Below are 19168 nucleotides of genomic sequence, written 5' to 3'. Positions count from 1 at the left end.
GTCTTGAGCTTCTATTTTTACATTTAACCTTGCGTATAATGAAACAATATTAAGAAACGTACCAATACCTTACTACAGTAAATAATGTCTTCTATCTTATTTATAGTAGTAAAAAGGGTTTAGATCAGAAATAGACAGACCTTTTGGTAGCAGAGAATAAATAAACCTGTTTGTCTAGAGAGAGGTTTTGCAATGCAAAAGTTAGGTATTTATTTACTCTTCTGTGGTTTAAGAACAACACTGCAATAGGATCTTATGCACGAAAATGCATGTGGTGATAGCTGTCTCGTGTTGATGTAGTTGTTTTCAAGGTGAACGTGTTCTAGACGTGAATCTTCATTCTCGTCCTCTTCACTGTTGTCATTGACATCATCGTTGGGATGAGTCCTGCAGATGCGTTCTGGAGGGACCGTCCTGTGATATTGTGGGAGGGATTATATTTTAATTAGTACGGATAGCACATAACTTCATAATTTATTTCAGAGATATAATTTATTAAGATTTGAAAATGTTGTTCAGTAAATTAAATTTTCTAAGATATTTATTTAAGAGCTTTGGACATCATTCTTTCTTAAATTCTCTCCTTGCATTTTCTCATTTATACCATATAATTCCTTTTCCTGAGAAAAGTATTGCCAACTTGTATGAAAGTATGAAACTTACTGTATAACATACATAAGATCCTTCATCTGTCATTCCTCTGCTTTGGAAACAGTGGAAACGAAACAGAAAAAATGTCTGACTTCGCAGCTGGAGCTGACTGAGAAGTACTGAAAAGACACTTTCAGTGGTCATAAACAGCTGAAAACTCTTTTCAGTTTTCTAATAACCTGTTTGGTCTCTGACCCAAGAGCAGAAAAAGCTGGTACTTTGCTGTGCCATATCCAACTGGAGCTGACCTAGTGGCTGTGTGACCCCAGCAGTATTACAGAGAGATTTCCTGGAGAGAATTGGTGCTCAGCATCTTTGTGAGCATTTTCAAGAGCTAGGAGGGAAGGTGAAACCACACTATTCTCCTGTTATGTGCAGAAGTAATGCTGCAGTGGAAGACCCGGGATTTAGCTCCTTCTCCAAGTTAAAAAAAAAGAAGTATTTACTAAAAGTCCTTAAAAGAAAACATGTCTTATAACTTTTATTGTAATGCCATTCATGTAACAAAAAGCTTCCTATTACCTTATTTTATTGTTGTTCAGTCTTAGAAAACGTAATTTTCTCATTTCTTCAATTCCAAAAGGTACAGACTTCAATTCATTGTGATCCAAAAATAACTCTCTCAGAGAGTGATATGCTCCAAAAAATGATACCGGATCTACTCCATCATCAGTGAGTTTGTTGAAGGACAGGTAGAGATACTCCAGCCCTGGCTTCATATGACCGAAGACATATCCTGGAATCCTTTCAATCTGATTTCCTATAAGTACCAGGTGTAGTAATGATTTTGGCAGATAGGAAGGAACATGATACAGCTTATTATAGGAGAGATCAATTGATTCCAAGTTCCTGCATCAAAGGAGAAAGAAAATGGGATGGAAACATTATAGCATACTGTATTGTTAATGCTACAGTCTCTACAAAACAATCCTTTTAACATGGTAGCACGGAAATTCACAGAAATTCTCTTTTCAAAGAGAAATTTTTTTCTGTTAATGGAACAGAATGCATTTGAAGGAACATTGTCTGCATAATTACTCTGGGAACAGAAAGAATTGAAGTCGTTAATTATCAGTCAAGCATAATGATTTCTGTTGACAGGAAGAAATCTACAGTAATGAGTAGAGATAGGGTTGAACAGAGGAAACTCGGGCTTAGTTTGTGATTGATAAGCATTGAAGAATTGTAATAATGTGTGACCCTAGAATGTACATATTAAGCTTGGGAATTTGCCATTCATCCCATTGACAAGGATTTTTAAATGTTATTCTAAAGCCCATCTTAAACTGAATTGTTTTGTGAATGGCTGCTTTAGAAGCATTCCAGATTGCTTCCCTCACAGAGCTGAAAGCAGCTGTTAGTAACAGTGTGTTCTTTTCAGATTAAGCAGTTTACAAATCTAGAAATCAACTGCTAGGACTGCAGCTGATAAGTTATGGCAAGATGCACTGTGTAGCTCAACACGTCGTTTCCACAGAAACTACTTGAGTATTCCATGTGCATTAAGTAGTGAGATTTTAAGTAGCATTAACCTTTGTGGGACAGAAAAGTGATTTGGACGGTAGTCTTATTTTAGTCAGAATAGTCCCATTGTCTCTGCAACATGACCCACTTGTTAAATTTTGAAGATTTGGATGGTTGATGACACATGGATGCTCAGCTAATATGCTTATGCCTCCCAAAACCCATCGTGGTATATATTGTGATGTGTGTTAAGTACTCAACAGAGCTGGTGTCATTGGAGCTATTTTTAAAGCTTCAGAATGATAACTAGCAAATGAGGAGAGCAGACAACGCGTGTTTGCCAGTTCTTCTCTAGTTGGATATTTCAGTTTAGGTGTGTGTTTGCCAGAAGAAACAAAAGCGGTGCAGTCTTTTGCTTCTTTCATTCTTATTGCCAGCTCTGCTTATATTCTACTCTCACATAACGGCGCTCACGTAACGGGGCTGCGCAGTCCTCCCTTATTTACTTATTTACTTACTTATTTACTTGTGTATTTTTTAATCTAATGGGAAATAAGACTAGCACAATACTCAGTTATCTTAAAATTACCTCTGAGAATAATATATTAAACAAAATTATTATATAATTGTATGGAGTACTAATGATAATATTAATTATTTGATTGGATGGTCGGAAAAATTATCTACACTTCTATGTTAATATGGTACAGGTTTGAGGTATAAGATCACTTTTGTTTTAAAGCTGACTGGATATTTCCTAGATTATACAATTTAAGCAAAGGAAATTAAGAAAAAATATTTAAGGGAAACTATCAAATCAAAAGATACACAGAATTTCAAGTTGAAAGTAATAAAGGCTAAATATTTATTTCATTATCTGCCTTAATAGGTAACAGAGAAAAATAAAATTATTTTAAATGATTCGTACTTACTCTTGGTTTATCCAAGCCAAAGGTGCTATTCTGTGTTCTTCTAATTTATTATGCTTTAGCACAATGATATTTATGTTTCTTGTATAGTTAAAGCAAATTTCTGACACTTCTTCAATTTGATTATTTTCAAGGTATAACTCCTATAAGAGCATTTGGAAAGAAAATTTGTGTAAGCAAAATACAATGTCAATGTTTTACAAAACTTAATGCTGTGAGTCTGTAATGTATCAAAACTGTGGTTTACAAAACCAAAGATTAACTTCCCGATAATGGCTTGTAACATCGGATAAACATGACATGAAAAAAAAAAAAAAGGAGCAATGACTAAAGTTGCTGAAGTATCTGAAATAGCATTTAAGGGCTGCAGAGGAGGGCTTTGGGAAAAGAGAAAAGTGACTTCTTAGCCTGAAATTCGTTGTCTGTATGCTTATTAAGTGTTGGTTTAAAATTAGATGTTGCCAAAGCATATGAGCAAGTAGAAACACTTGTCAGGTGTTTGCTGTAGGGACCACGTCAGTGAAAAAAAGAAACCTGTAACGTCTGAGTGAATGGGAAATGGAGAACATTAGGCCAAAGAAAAGTTGCAGGCAGTAGCTGCAGCAGAAGCTATTGCTATAGAAAAGATATTGCTGGTTTAGCTAGAGCTAGCTGTTTTTTCCCTTCACATTTCATATTATGGATGATCCCATGAATAAAAAGAAATAAATACAAGGGCACTGAAATGAGGAAGAGGAAAGGGAAAGACAGAATTGATAGAGATCATGAAAGTAATATAGATAGCAAGAGTGATCTTTGAAGAGAAGACTGAGGTATGTGACAAATGAAACTAGACAGAGGATGAAGAGGAGGAAAATATCTTTCACACTTGTCGTTAAATAAAACAAATAGATAAATCAAAACAAACAAACAAAAACCAAAACAAATGAAAGTTCCAATTCTAGGCAGAGGAAGGAGATAGGAGAGTACCAAAAGAAGAAATTATTTGATTAAAAATCAAGAGAGGATGAAATTGCTCAGGGAGGAAACCTGTTCAGCCCCTCATCCCCAAATGAGGAAGAATTCAGCAAAGATTTGGAAAACCAGGAAAAATGAGACTTAGGCCTGCCAAAAAAAAGGAAAAGGATGGTTAGCTATAGGCATGAAAAGAGCTTTTTTGTTTTTCTCTCTCTTCCAGACCTAGACAATCTTGGTTCCTTCAGTCTTTCATAATGAAACAGGTTTTCTATTTCTCTCATTATTATTGTTGCCATCTTGTGAACAATGTTTTTGCACTTAGACATTATCAGTATTAGGCTATATGAATGCTGTGTGACTGAACAAAAGGACTGATAGTTTTGTTAAATTTTCTTGCAGGCTATACTATTTTGTGAGAGTGTACTAGAGAGATTCAGACTTGAGAGACACCTTTTGGGATGAAGTTGGTGTTAAGTAAATTTCTGTAAAGAAAGATTTAGGCATAAGAATTAGTATATCTAGAAACAAATATATAAAATTAATTTTAATCTTCATCTGATGATAGTAAACAAGTAAAAAGGATGATAAGAATGGCTGGAAAATAAAGCTTGCTTTGTTTTGGTTTGGTTTGGTTTGGTTTTTACCTCAAGAGTAGTGGGAAGACCTTGTGGGATAATTCTAAATTTATTTCTTCCCAGTCGCAAATAAGAGAGACTTTTCAATGGATAGAAGGCCAAAGGACTGACATTTGCTTCACTAAGTTTATTTCCCTCTAATTCCAAGGTAACCAGGTTCTTTAAATCTGGAGGAAAAAAAAAAGGTAGGAATTCCTGTTAGTGAATGGCATCTCATATCTAGTTAATTTGTGTTAAAGCATCGTAAACATTAATATAATCAGTTCACAGTAATGAAAAAATATAGCCTTTTCCTAAAAGGGTTTTAATTCATTATCTCATAGTCATAGAATTGGTTTTGATTAGTTTGTAGAATTTTAGAGATTTAATAGAGGCTTCTTATTTATGGTTTTCTCTCCCACTCAGAATGGAAAAGACAGCTGCAAGAACTGGGGCTAGTTCTTACAGGTCCTTCAGGCCTTACTGGCTGTACGCAGGCTATGTTTCTGTGCTGGCGCTGACCTTTGTGCAGTTGCCCAATGATCCCCATGAGTCTCCCATCACTTACGTGACAGTGGATATGTTACCCTTTCTTAGTCATTTCTTCCCTTCCCTGTCCGACTCCTTTCAACCAAGTGAGTCAAACTGTACCAAGTGTTGAGAACCCTTCACAGATTATACTGTTCCACCTCCCAGTGAAAATGATCATGTAGATCTCAGCCATCCAAATGTAGGTCTCAGGAGAAAGCAGTGTTGATCAGTATACGTAAGCAAGAAATACTATTTCATAATGAAAAGTTCCTCATTCACACGTAAACCACATAACTGTGGGGGTTTTCTGATTGCTTGTTTGTTTTTACAGAAGCTTTATACTGTTCCTCCTAACAGTACAATCCGATCATTACAAAAACTGAAAGTTTCTTGTAACCCCTTTGTCCTACATTTCCTTTGTCTCAGCTCAAGCATTTTTATTGCTCCATAGAGAGCTGTATCACTAAACTGATCCTGTTTCCATGGGGACCCTTTTGGCAGCAGAGGAAAGGGAGCAAAAGCTAGTCAAATTATGACATGGATCATGTATCAGCCTACATTTAGTTTGACTTAAAATGATCATGGGTTGCTCTGATTGTGTTATTTGACACAGAGTGATCAGGTTATGGGTCAAGAGAGTACGTATCTTCAGTATACTTCAACTTTTACTTAGCAACTTTAAATATAACTTCATTGGGAAAGTAACAGTTATATAAGACGGAAAAATGCAATTTTTAAAAACTCAGTCATGCAAATCTTTCAGCTTTTGATGCCTTTTGAAAACACGACACTTAAAGCTAGTAATTATTTTTCTGGTTATATTCAGTCAGATGCATTTGGTTGAACAGTCTGCTTTTCAGATGTATTGTAACCTTTTCATATGATCGATATTATTTTTCTGAATACCTTGTAAGGCATCTTCGTCAATGGCATGGAGCTGGTTGTCATTTATTTTTATTTCTTCCAAAGTTGATGGCAATCTAGAGGGAATATGTACCAGCATATTTCCGTCCAAATACAAGCGTTTGAGCTTTTTCAGGATCTTAATTATAAGGATAAAGAAGAGAATGCAGATTATCAAGGTCTAAAATACGTGGTTAAACATGTAGCATGATCACAGTTACCATTTCATTAACCACAAGGATTTTGAAGACTTTTCAGTAGCAGTGCATTACTAGCTAGTGTTTCTTACTTATGATTATTTAACATTTAATGCTTGGTTAATGTCATTCAAAAATCTCTGGCAATTCTTGACTGTAAGAGTAATTTCTTGAAATAACCACGTTTAATTGTATTGTAATTATACTGTGGTCATATGTATTAGGTGTAAACTGTTTTAGATCCAGAGACTTAAAACTGGAAAAACTTTCCTTCAGGTAATATTCAGTCATTGGATAATAGAAAAGTTAGACTTTCTTACTTTGAACGCATGTGGACCTATGCCAGAAGAGGTAATATTATTTTTACTCAAATCAATCCATTCCAAATTAGGTATCCCATTGAATGCTTCATCTGAGATAGTAGTAATAATGTTTCCTAGGACAGAATTCAAGACAACAGTATGAGTTACAGTATGTATTGAGTTGTGTAGTACTGTACATGTAAAAATATATAACAGAAATAGTTGTATTATATACAATATTTATAGATAGATATGTTCATATTACTATTTAACCTCTAGTATAAAAAAAATCTTACATTTTTAATTTATTGTGTTAGAGACTTAGCTGTAAAATAATTAATACATTTCTACGATAAATTGTTATGTATTAATGCTACTGCTGAGTGGATTTGAGAATGGTTAATGTTAATTCAAGAGAAAAATAATAAGTAGAACCACTAAATACCTGTAAGGTCTAGACTTGTGAGATCTGGATCCGTGATGGGTGGTATTTGTGTAAGTTTGGCATTAATACAGCTTACTGTGGATTCTGAGGTGGAACATCCAGATGGCAAAGGAGGAGCTTCTATAGGTGGAATAGGAATGGGGAAACGAGACGGCATTCCGAAAGTACCATCGTCTTCATCACTTTCATACTGTTCTTCCTCTGTATCTCTCTCTCTTGTTCTTACTTCTTCCCTTTTCTTTATTTCTTCTTTTTGAAGTTGTAGGTCTTCCTCTTCAAATGATAGCCTTCTTTCTTCATCCTTTCTTGTGATAGGCTTCTTTTCTTTCTGATACACTTTATACTTCTGTCGATTTTTTTTGCCTTTCCTTCTTTTTTTCTTTTCATCCTTCCTATGAACATCTTTCTCTTTAAATTCTACCACTTCTGTTCTGAGCAGTTCATCTTTTTCAGTTTGAGTATGTGCTGATGGCAGAACATTGGGGTTGTCAAGGTCATTGGGTGCTGGAGAATCACCAGACAACTCAGTTATGTCATCCAGTGAAATAATATTTGAATCCAATGAAGAATCTGACCAGGTAATAATAATAATAAAACAAACAAAAAAGTCTGATGAGAATATATGAAACTAAAGTTTTGGTAAACAATGTTCCCTTCACATTAAAAAAAAAAAAAACAACAGTAACTATAGAAGAGGAGTATTTCCCTTAGAATATGATTTGAAAGAATGAAAATATGGTATTATGTTGCTGCTTGACAGAAGAGTCAGACTTTGATGAATGATTAAACCAACCAAGAAAAACATTTTGTGGGTGGGTATGACTCTCTGCAACTCTAGAAAAAAAAAAGTGCAAAGAATTGAACGTAGCCTTTGTTGCCTTCCTTTCTGCATTAGTATAATAATTATTTTTGGTGTTGATGCAGGGGTCTAGAGAAGTGAAAAAATATGTCTGGGAGTAGGAGGAAGGTAATTTGAATAAAATTCACAAAGGCTAGTGCATGTTCTCCTGTGTAAGGGACTGACAAGTATAGAGATGGCTCTAGGTGTAGAGGTAACCAGGGAAATGTTTTAACTCAATTGCCAAAGTGCAGCTTTTACTAGTGTAACAGGGCAAGTCCAATAAATGGAGTTGAAATGTTTCAAGCAACATGATTTCTAGTTCTACATTTAATTTCTGTCCTGTCTCAGTACATTTCTATGTGTCTGTGTGTGTTAGACATACACATGCAAAAAGAAAGCTAAATAATAACTTGACAATAAGAGGAGGTTAGGTTTAGTACTTTGCAGATGGAGGGTACTGGGAACAGTGGAAGGAAATCACGTTTTATCTTCATCTCCTCAGTTCCTTTTATTTTTAAAAATAACAATTTTGTATAATTAGTATGAAGCACAAGCATGATTGTCAACCTCTTGTTCCTCTTAACTTTCTCCTCTTGATTTATATCAAATAGGTGCATGTGTTTTTACACTTTCAACAAATACTTTCTAGACTTGATGTTATATTAATAATAGTGGCTAGTAGGTAATTATCGATCCTTTGTGAATGGAAATGGGATATAAAATGTAACCAGATGTTCGTTCTTGGTATATTTACTAAATTTTTATAAATGTAGGAGAAAAAATGAAATGTATGTATATATATACATATAAAATTATCTTTCTAAATATTAACTCATACTCATCTAGACCTGCTCTTTCCACATAATTCAGGGCTTGTTTTCTCTATAACTGTATAATGGATAGCTAGTAATACTTGATAATATTAAGTGTAACTTTTATGTAAGGTTTTGCTTGAGTTAGGTTAGAAACAGTAAAAATATTATAATGTACTGTACCAGTATCAGAACAAACTGGGCAGCATTCTCCTGCAGGTATAATAGTTTTCGGACATTTCAGAGGGTGGCACATGGCTGTATCACAGATTACTTCTCCTTTTGAGCAGAGACAAGTCACACAGGGCTTGGGAGACCAGACAGCTTTATCAAACATAATCATCCCATTAGCTGTGCACTGCCCCTTTTTTCCTAAGAAAAAGAAATAGAAAGCTTAAACAGAAATAAAAACAACAGAGTCTTACATCAAAACTTTGAAAATAAGCACTACTATTTTGTTCTCACTTTGAAAACACATAAAATACACCCCATTCTAAGTATCATATCCTTATTCCTTACTTTTCTTGTTAGCGTTGTCTTCAGCTAATGAGTATTCTCTAATCTCTGTCTGCTCCAACTGTTTCACGCAGTCATCATAATAGTTATGCCAATTGATGAGGACCCCTACCAGCTTCGTCTTTTAGAAAAACTCCTGAATTATTCAAATTTCTTTTAAGAGTTTCTTAACATGGGAAAACTAAATCTAGATGGTGAGTTTCTGGGGGTTTTGTGCATGACATCTCCTCTTTCCTCTCCATCCTTAGAAATTAAAAGCAGAAATCACAGACCTCAATGAAAGTCGTGCATAGGTACAGTTGAGAAAGAAGAATAAAATTTCTTCATTACTATGACATTAAAATGAATCATGAACTTCAGAATCATTTCTCCAGGTCCCCTTCTGCCTCTCTCACGTGCAAGGGACATCTTTACTAATGTCTTGCACACTAAATGAGAAATTTTTGTTAAGGCTCTGAGGAACCAGGTGGGTGTCAATATTCACTTTGTAGTGACTGTTCATAGACAATGCAAGTAACGTCTGCTCTGTATCAGCTAGTAAGATGGCAAGCATCACCTCTCCCTTTCGTTGGAAAAACAAACAAACAAACAAAACTCTTTCCTATGAAAGTAGCCAAGTTTTTACATCTTGTACTAATAAATACTTTCTCCAAAGGTTCTGAAAAATAATCTATCAAAAATGAGATTTCCTTGCGGTACTAGTTGAAAATTTGAGAAAAAAAGTGTAGAAGAGATTACGTTGCAAACTATAATTCAGGTGTTCAGCAGGCAAATTGTTCAGAGAGCAGGAAGACTTAGGAAGGAAGTTATTCCAAGTCTCCCTTTCCTTCCAGTGATGGAGTTTACCTCAGCAAATGTTTCTCTAGGCAGTTTTCATCCAGATTCCAGGATAAACATTGCCCTTTAGTGCGCCTTTTTTTTTTTTCTTTTTTTGTATTTTGAGAAATGGAAAACCAAGGCTGAGATTCTTCATACTATGCAATTTTTTTTCCTATTTGCAAGCATACCTCTGAACCTGGTGAACAACTTTACTCTATATATCTTCCTTTTTTTCTGCCTGACTGCTGTAAGAATGCATTGCTGAAGGATTTGTTTCAAGCTGAAAAACCACTTCTACATTATACACTGGAAAGTGCAAATTAAAGAGAAATTTTCCTCTTTTCCTAGGGATGGTTTCACTTTCTCCTTCAGCCAGTATAAAGGTTGTCTAATATGGTGGAAAAATCTTATCTCAATGGAATTTAAGTGCAAGAGGCTTTCGTTTGAGACAGACATTGTCACTGGAAGGCTTGTGTGCAGAGGTAGTTTTCATAACAACCTGCCCGCTTCCTGCTTGGTTGTTCAGTTGTAAAGGGAGAATGGGCAGGATAGTCTCTGAATATCCTGACAAAACTTGTACAGATTTGCTTCAAATAAAGCTTGAACCTATCTCTGATACTAATATTTAACTCAAAATCTAGCATTTTGCAAAGTCCTTCAAGGCAGTTCTAGTCTTAATTTCATAACAAAAGTATTCCCATTGGACATGAACTCGTTTTCTAAAATAAATATTAATTATCGGAATCATCCTAAGATTGGATGATAGGGGAGAAAGGAAGCTTTTCAACAGTTACATCCTGTGTTTTTCAAAGGTCCAGTAGTCCAGGTTATATATATAGTTTCTGCAGCATAAAGTTGTGCTCTGATCAACTTAAGCCATGTTAACTGAGGGAGGAGATGAGTTAGCCCAGACCACATGTTAGTTGGCTGTAAGTTTTTGTCACTCTACCCAGGTATCTATAATCCTACTGTTTGGTGGATCCAGACTTCTGTTTTTTATCTACTTGCCAGTAAGCCACTGTGTTTCTTTTAAATGATCTCCAAAGGAAACACAAAAAGACACTAGACTTTCTCGTGTTAAACAATAAAATGTCAGCTGTTTCTGGGCAACATATCTGGCTTGAGATGGAAATTCTTCCATGCTTCCTTCAATTCTTTATTTTGTTTGGGCTACTAGACTGTATCTGAAATTGGTGCAAATCTTGTCTGAATAAGCATAAAGTTGTGGGATGGCAGGACTTGGCCTCTGCCCACTTCTCTAACAAATTATTCTGTTTTCTGTGTGCATGAGAGTTACTTAAAAGACAAAACATGAGTGGGTGCTCACAGGCAAAGAAGGTACCCCTTTATTGCTTTGCAGAACTGCTATCAGTCCTTCCTTTGGAATTCACGTATATGACGGAGTAAAGACTGGGTTGAGATGCCCCCTGAACTTCTTATTCATTGAGTAGGGAGAAGTGACATTTAAAACATATTAGAAAGAGTGCGACATCGTACTTACAATTCTGCTTTGCTTAAAAGGCAAACTTTATTTAGTCTGTAAAGGACAAACAACTGTAAATTACCTTATGCTGTGGTGAACTCTTTGATTTAATTTCAGTGAGTTCACATGATTTTTATGGGGAGGAAAGAGGTACCTTTGGTTGCCATTAAAATTCTATTAAAGCTCTTAATTTGCATCCTGCAAATGGTATTTGTAGATTGTTTTTTTAGGCTACTCACAGCAGAATAAGTAGCTAGAAGAATGAAAATTCAGTTCTGGGTTTTGGATTGTATTTTTTTCTGTTTTGAAGCATGATTAATAATAGTGTTCTATTATTTAATAGGTTCTGTTTTTTCCAAATCTGACATTAACTTACAAAAATTTTGAACTTTAAAAGCTAGACTAAAAAATACCTTGTGGTTGAAGTGTTTGGCATATAAGCACAGGACTTTTAACCTTTGGAAATATGGTGTAAATCCAGCATGAGGTTCCAAATAAAATGAGTTCAGTGGTTTTAGCTCAGCTTTTGGATGCAAGTCCAGATAGAAAGAAAAAAAATGGGGAGTGGCTGGGGGGGGACTATGCATTATTTCAGCATGACTGATGGTCTCTGACAGAGAAACTGGAATATCTTACATAAAGTGTATGCAATTTATGTGGCATTTTCCTCTGTTTAATTTAATATATATATTTTTTTAAATGAAAGTTTAACATTATGTATCAGAAGAGTAATACTGTAGTATACACTTGACATGCTATAGTTAAGAGTTTTTCTAGTTTCCCTTACTTTAAACTATTGAATTTGAAATGGTTCATCCTTTTTGAAAGTATGGACTTGCAACAAATAGTAATTGTTAAGAAAATGACTAAAATATGTTTTGCCGTAAAGTTGAGAGCTATTAACATAGTGGTTGTGCCTCCTGTGTGTGATACACTTAAAAAGTCTAAATTTTGCTTATGAAAATAGATTATTTATCATTTTATGTAGAGAAGAGGTAATCAGGGATTTCTTATTTTGTTCATAAGATTGCATATGGTGTTTTTATTCAGTGTGTGATCTTTTAGTGCTGGAATGGAAGCCTTTATATTCCTGAGCTACAGAGCAGACATGACCCTGTATTGGTCTTTCACAACATCCCAGTGTCTGTTCTTCAACCTTTGAACTTCTTTCTATGAAAAGAAATGAAGCATTATAATATCTCAATGATTTTTCAATTGGTTAGTAAGTAGGTTCTCAACATTAAAAAATATTTATAGTAGTATTCAGAATTTTTTATCTTTAGAACAGATGTCTGATTTTTAGACTCTTGATGAGCCTTAATTTCCTGTTTTGTGAGTGCAGATTTCCCATTTGTAATGTTGAACATGAAGTCATGAAAGTTGTAGAGCAAGAGTGTTCTGTCCCCTTTCAGTGCTAAGGACCATAAAGATACTTACATATATAAATTTTCAATTGCTTTCTGGTCTTGCATTCCTTGAGGGGACTGTAGAGAGTCATGTTAAAATTACTAAGGTAGGCTTTAGTAAAGACCAGTGAAATTACGGTGTGTTTTTTTTTTGTTTGTTTCTGAAGACATAAAATTTGTTTGTAATGTAAGCTTCATATTGCAGCTATTACTATGTTATTGATTTATTTACAAAATAAATAATTATTCCCAATCTATTGCATGTAGACATAGTTTGAATGTTGCTTTTTAAATATGAGAAAAATTCAAGACCTTAATTCATTTTAAATAACACTTGTGTTATTGGTGTTAGGGCTTCTATTGACTTTGGAGATACATTGAGCAAGACATTCTCCAAAAGGGCCTTCAAACTTGCTATACATTTGAAGTTATGAAAATACTATCCCAGCAAAATTTTAATTAGATATAATGAAGTGAGAATGCAGACAGTTTGCAGAAAATTTACTGTTACATGGCAAAGCAGGATTATCTGTAATGCTTAAGCATAGATAATTAAAAAGTATCATATGCTAGACATGGAATTATTATAAAAGGCAACAGAATTACTTTAGCAAAAAGTAATCAGGTTTTGTTTCACTCTGTGTTGCAAATAGAGATAACATAAAGCTTTCAGGATTTTACATGTTTCATTTAAAATCAAGAGAAAAATTAGTCTACTCTAAGTAGTAGAGGGGTTTAATTCTTACCTGGTAAGACACTATAACTAGATTCATGTCCACCCAAACCTATGAGAGAGTCAAATACTCCCATAACACCATCATCGATATTAATGAGAGGTATGCTGGGTGCTACAGCAACCGGAGCTGAAAGCTTCATCCTTGGGTGTCTCAGGGACCTGCGCTGGGCGGTGGAGCCCTTCCCCGCTCCTCCATTGCGCATTCTTCTCCTTTGCCTCCTAAGAACTGCACTAGGTTCATTTTGAGAAAAATCAATACACAGAGAGACAAGCAGCAAACAGTAGACAAATGATGAAGCCTGCATGTTTTCATGTGTCTCGGAAAATGTCCTGGAATGGGAAGGAAGAAAATTAGATATCTAGAGAGTTGTGTCAGACAAATGTTGCACTTCTTAAAGCAAGTGGACCAATGCATGGTAGGTCAATGTAAGCAAGTTTCCTCTTGGAAATAAATCGCCCTATGAGAGCTCATTTAAGCAATTTTACTTCTGTGGTTCTCTGACCATTCAAATGTACCACTGGATAGAAGGATATTTTATCAGCTGACTGCTGAATGAGTCAAACTGAGCATGAAAATGTATCTTTTTCAATCAGTCCTGCAGCTAAAGAGGTATTACCTTTGCATTTAGGAGTTAAATTCGTACAGATAGTTTACATTTGCAGTGCCAGGAGGCGTTTGTAGTTTAGCAATGGTTACTGCTTCCAGAAAGGGAGCTCCTGAGAGCTGTGAAGTGTTTCTGCATTTTTTTGGTTCCTAATATTTCTTCCAGGTTGTTGTAACTTCTGAACTTGGGAATGTCAAAGTAACAGAAAAATGCATAGTTCTTTTTTGGTATTCTGCTCCAAATGCTCCCCAGGTTTATCATTTCTATGCAAGGTATTTGTCACCATAGATGAAAAGAGATGTTGCTTTTGCTTCCACTTCTAGACATCCTCTTGTTTAATGGAATTTTAGTTCTGCATAGCTAGTCTAGAAATGGCAATCTCTAATGGGTTGTGTTCTGCATTTACTTTCCAAGAAATGGAGAATATCTACATATTTTGAACCTTCTTACATAGGTTACAGTGCTTACGTTACACTTACTGTCACCAATAGGTGGCATTCCAGAACAGAGCAGTCAGGATCCAGCAGTATGCATGGAAACCATATCAAGCAAAGGCTATCCCAGTGGGGTAACTACTGCATGCATACCCAAAGGTATTAATGCTTTTTCATAGCTCTCTTGGCATTACTATTTCCGAAAGGAAACTCTGTCCGGGAACTTATTTAACTGAGACTAAAGATACTGGTGTTCTTGTGATGTTGAGAATTAGTGACTGCTGATAAAACTTAAAACTTAGAGCACTTATTCTTTGTGTCCAAGGTGAAGCTTAGAGTATGTCCGCCAGTTTTGTCTAAGGAAGTCAAAAGGGGATTCAAAATTGCTTTTTCTTGATGTTTGTCAGCCTGACTTTATATGTAGTCTTTCTCTTTGGAGTTAGTCTTACAGTTACATATATTGTGTTAATACCTACTTCGTATTACTTTAAGAACCTGAACTTTCTGCCTGAAAGATTTTTTAAGAAGTTTATACATCTTGGTATTTTCTGATTAAGGGAATTGGTCAAGTTTTTCGTTACAAGTTGCCTAACTTTTCTTTAACATAAGGCATGTGATTGCATATTTTTTGATGCTTTCTATAGCATAATTCTCATATTCTTTGGTAAATGGGAAGTTGGCAGTAAATAAGCTTAAAAACAATATGGTTTGATGTTTTCCTAATATTATGGCTTCTGTGTTCAACTATTTTAAATTTAAAATATTATAGCAAATATATTTTTATTTACAGAATTTTGTTAAGATAAGCTACTATTTTGTATCCCCATTATTAAGGGAACTTGAGATCCAGGTGTCTCATACAAATTCCCATGTAATGAAAACAATCCAGACTTGAGTTTATTCGCATCACTTTCTACCCATGAGAAAAGTTATTCCAAAAATGTTGTATAGACTGCATACTGGCTTTTTATGTAAAGAAATTACTGTTAGTTAACATATGAAATAGATGGAGAAGCCTGTACTCTGCATTGATGATGTCTGTTCTTTTTCAGAAAGTGCTTGCTTCTTAGTACCTCATCGTACAGGACAAATGACCTAATATTTTTGGTTTCTAACTTTCTTGTATGGTAATGACTGACTATAAAATTACACAGTAAACTTCTGTTCCGCATGTTTGAATGAAAAGCATAAAGAGCCCTTAGGGAAAACTGAGTATACAAAGAAAAGTCTTGAACATCTGTATTCATTCTGTTGAGTTAGTGACATCTCAATTATGGTCACATTTTTATAGTACACTTTGTAATAACACCATAGCTACGTAGTAGCAATACTGGTACATTATTACATTTGTGCATTTTAACATTTAACCATTTCTTCCTGTGACCAGTCTTATAGTGACATTACTGAAATGCTTTTCAATTCTCAATATAGGTATTTTTAGAAGTCAGGAAAAATACAGTGTGAATTACATTACATTTACTGTACAAACTGTCTCAATATTTTGCTGTTTTGCAGTATTTGCAATATAAATAATAAAACTATATTTAAAATCCAATTATTATAGAGCGAAAATTGCCTTCATAAAATATTATAACAAATTTTAAAACAAAAACAAAAAGCACCCTCCCCAAGGGAATGTCTTTTAGGCTAGTGCTGTTCATATGACATATTTTCACCCTAAGTTAGCCTTTCAGTACTGAAAACTTAATACTACTACTTAAAACCAAATGGTGTTCCTTGCATGCAAAATACTGAGCTACATTTCTACGTTTATTTCATTGGCTTATTTAATAAGTGGTGTCTCACATTTTAAGGCCCAAATTGTGAATGTCATACAAGAAAAGGGCCTTAAATGCATTGGGCCTTTGAGAACCGTGTCCAGAATCCTCAGATTATTATGAAGAAGTTGTATTTAGTATAGTGCCAGCCAACTTTTAACTTAACGATTCAACCTGTTCAATTTGTAAGACTTTTGTAATAAAAGATTAGGTTTCAAAATAAGATTATAGACAGCTAGTAAATTCAAACTGTTATATTTTCATGTTGCCAAACACACTCAACATGACTGCATTGCTATACCTTTTTGATTTTACCCATAAAAGTTTAGATCATGCATGATATGCATAAGCATCTTTAAAACCTTTACTTTTATCCTGTACATTCAGTAGTTTGTATCTTTCAAAATGTTTATCTTCAGTAAGTTCAGTAACTGTTATTTTGTTGTTATGGTAATAGAAATAGTTAATTTTTAAACCAGTGATCCTTTAGAATACGAGAATATCAGAATTTATTAAATAATCTGTCTTTATCTAAAGATAGTCGTGAATTGAGACTCGGTCTAAATTCAAACATCTTCCTAAAATGTAATGGTTATTTCTCAAGATACACAGGGGTTAAAGTGATTTACCAAGATTTTTCACATACCCTCCTTTAAACTGATTGCACAGAAGTGAGTTACATTTAGCCATACCAGCAAAGCTAATTGCATTTTCAGTTAGTTTAAGCTTGAAGTGTGTGGCAAAACATTCACACCAAACACAAAGCAAATCAACTGGTATTGCATACTTAAGCTAGAAAAGCATTTATGTTCAGTATTACTAAAAATAGCTAATATTATTTCATACATATTTGCAAAGTTAACATGTAGTTTAAGCCATTCAACACCACGCTTTAAGCAGTAATTTAAAATTTAAAACATTTTACCTTGTAATCTAACCTAACAGGAGATTCTGCTTGGTGTCATTTAGTCTCCAGTTGCAAATGAAACAAAATCACACTGATATCTTTAAAACAAACAGAGAAACAGTAGGGGTTGTTGAAACATGTTAGATGATTCCTTAGTTAAGTCTGAAATAGCTTCTTTCCCTGGGGACAACGCGCTGTTCTGTTCTGTCTGCAGAGAATCAGCTAATACTGTTACTCGGAGAACTAAAAACCCCAGTTAAGCAAAATGAAAAGCAGCACAATACGTTCGGTCCGTAGGCTGACAAGGCACAGCTGGAAATTTCTCTTTCAGTACTTACAGTTACATAAGGAACGAGAAAATGGAGTGTTTTCAAAAGACCTGAAAAATGTGCATTCAGTTCTGGTTTATGTATTTAGAAATGTTGTTTCCAGGTGGCATGAACTTAATGTAGATTTTTTGTTTTACAAAGATATTTTGGATAGAGTAACCTTAGTATAAAAATATTTATTAAAATGAGAATGTTTTTCTTAAATTTGTATTTTCTTAATCCTCTCCTGTCAGCCTGTAAGCTATATGAACCAAACCTTTTTATTAAAGTTTTTTTCATGGAAACATTTTCTTTTGTTCATTTACAGCAATGATTTCACCATAAGTTCTAGCTTATGCATGGAAAATAAAAAGACTGAAGCTTTTTTCCTTCATTTTTTTGTAAGGGTAATTACATCCTGAAACCTGATACTGAAGCACAGCAATCCAGAAGTTAGTAATCCAAATATGAGAACTGAGTTTGGGGGGAAGGGAGGAAAAATGGTACGTTACCACAAGTCCTTTGTGTGCCAGCAGAGCCTTTTCCTTCATCCTCAGACAGAGCTGCTGCAGTGTGTCAGAGCCTGAGGAGACGATGAGTCTGCTTAGCTTCAGAGATGACAAATTTACCTGGTAGATGGAGTTGTCTGAGTTGTTCAGATGTTACAAATTTGTTGTTTGCTTGAATTCACACTCTGAGGAATGTTGAGACATAAGTCACGGAATGGTATAACCATTGAGTTAACCATAATTGTTAGCCTGCCTGGGGCAGAAAGACACTGGGAAAATTGATTGTCTCTTAAAATAGTTATTCGGTGTCTAAGTATGCTTTGCTTTGCAAAGTCAAAAGAGGAAATAAAAAACTTGTGTGTTTTATCTGGAGCTGCTTAAAAAGAATGGAGGTGGTTATGCTGAAATGGAGCTAGCATCTGAAATGAGATAGCACAGCTCGGTTCCTGTGTTCAGAACGTTGCTTTGAATAGAAAGCGAGTCACACAGTAGGGCAACAGTTGTTCTCGCACAAGTGAAGGAAAAAAAATGGTTGTGTGTGTCAGTTAAAAGTCTTTATGTATTTAAATTATGGTGTACTCGCTAGAGACAGAAGTGCATTCACTGCATTATGTATTTGAATGCTGCTTCTTATGCTTCTGATCATTGTTCCATGGCCATCTGCTGATGGTGTACCAGGCCCCCATCTCCTGAAAGCCTGCCCAGCTGGACACAAGGTCACCTGCTAGTGGCCAGTGTGGTGGATCTGGCCAGCCCTTTCTCGTGCAAAGCTCTGGTTTAATGCATCTGCTTTGGATGTGGCATCTCTGATGGCTGAATTCTAGTAAGTCCTCAAAGCTGGCTGTTTAAGTTACGTCATCACTGTATTTTTGACTAGGATGGTCTGGTAAATGATTTCAGATGTGTGCAGTTCAGGTAATGCTCTTTTATTAGAAACAAAAAATGAGCAAAACCTGTAGTATTTACTGTCTTTATGTGAATGGTTCACTCCGAGTACAGCAAGTTGCCGGGATCTGCTTCG

At 35.0% G+C, this 19168-nt stretch overlaps 2 protein-coding genes across 5 annotated transcripts in view; one reads left to right on the top strand and one right to left on the bottom strand.

Annotated features, from left to right (window-relative positions):
- The window catches only part of CENPP (centromere protein P), a 137870-nt gene that overhangs the window by 93040 nt on the left and 25662 nt on the right, over positions 1-19168 (top strand). The window lies entirely within an intron of this gene.
- On the bottom strand, positions 186-18199 carry ECM2 (extracellular matrix protein 2). The gene is made up of 11 exons (XM_080606663.1): positions 18151-18199; positions 17349-17428; positions 13617-13936; positions 8830-9018; positions 6994-7563; positions 6567-6682; positions 6053-6188; positions 4646-4803; positions 3048-3187; positions 1174-1500; positions 186-414 (listed from the first exon to the last, which is right to left on the bottom strand). The coding sequence occupies exons 3-11, from the start codon at positions 13909-13911 to the stop codon at positions 210-212; spliced, it is 2136 nt and encodes a 711-aa protein (XP_080462789.1). The 5' UTR covers positions 13912-13936; positions 17349-17428; positions 18151-18199; the 3' UTR covers positions 186-209.

This window comes from Anser brachyrhynchus, assembly GCF_964034855.1.
Source record: "Anser brachyrhynchus genome assembly, chromosome: 10".
In the NCBI taxonomy this organism is placed as follows: domain Eukaryota; kingdom Metazoa; phylum Chordata; class Aves; order Anseriformes; family Anatidae; genus Anser; species Anser brachyrhynchus.
Note: the sequence above shows the minus strand (reverse complement) of the source record. Positions and strands in the feature narration are given on the sequence as shown.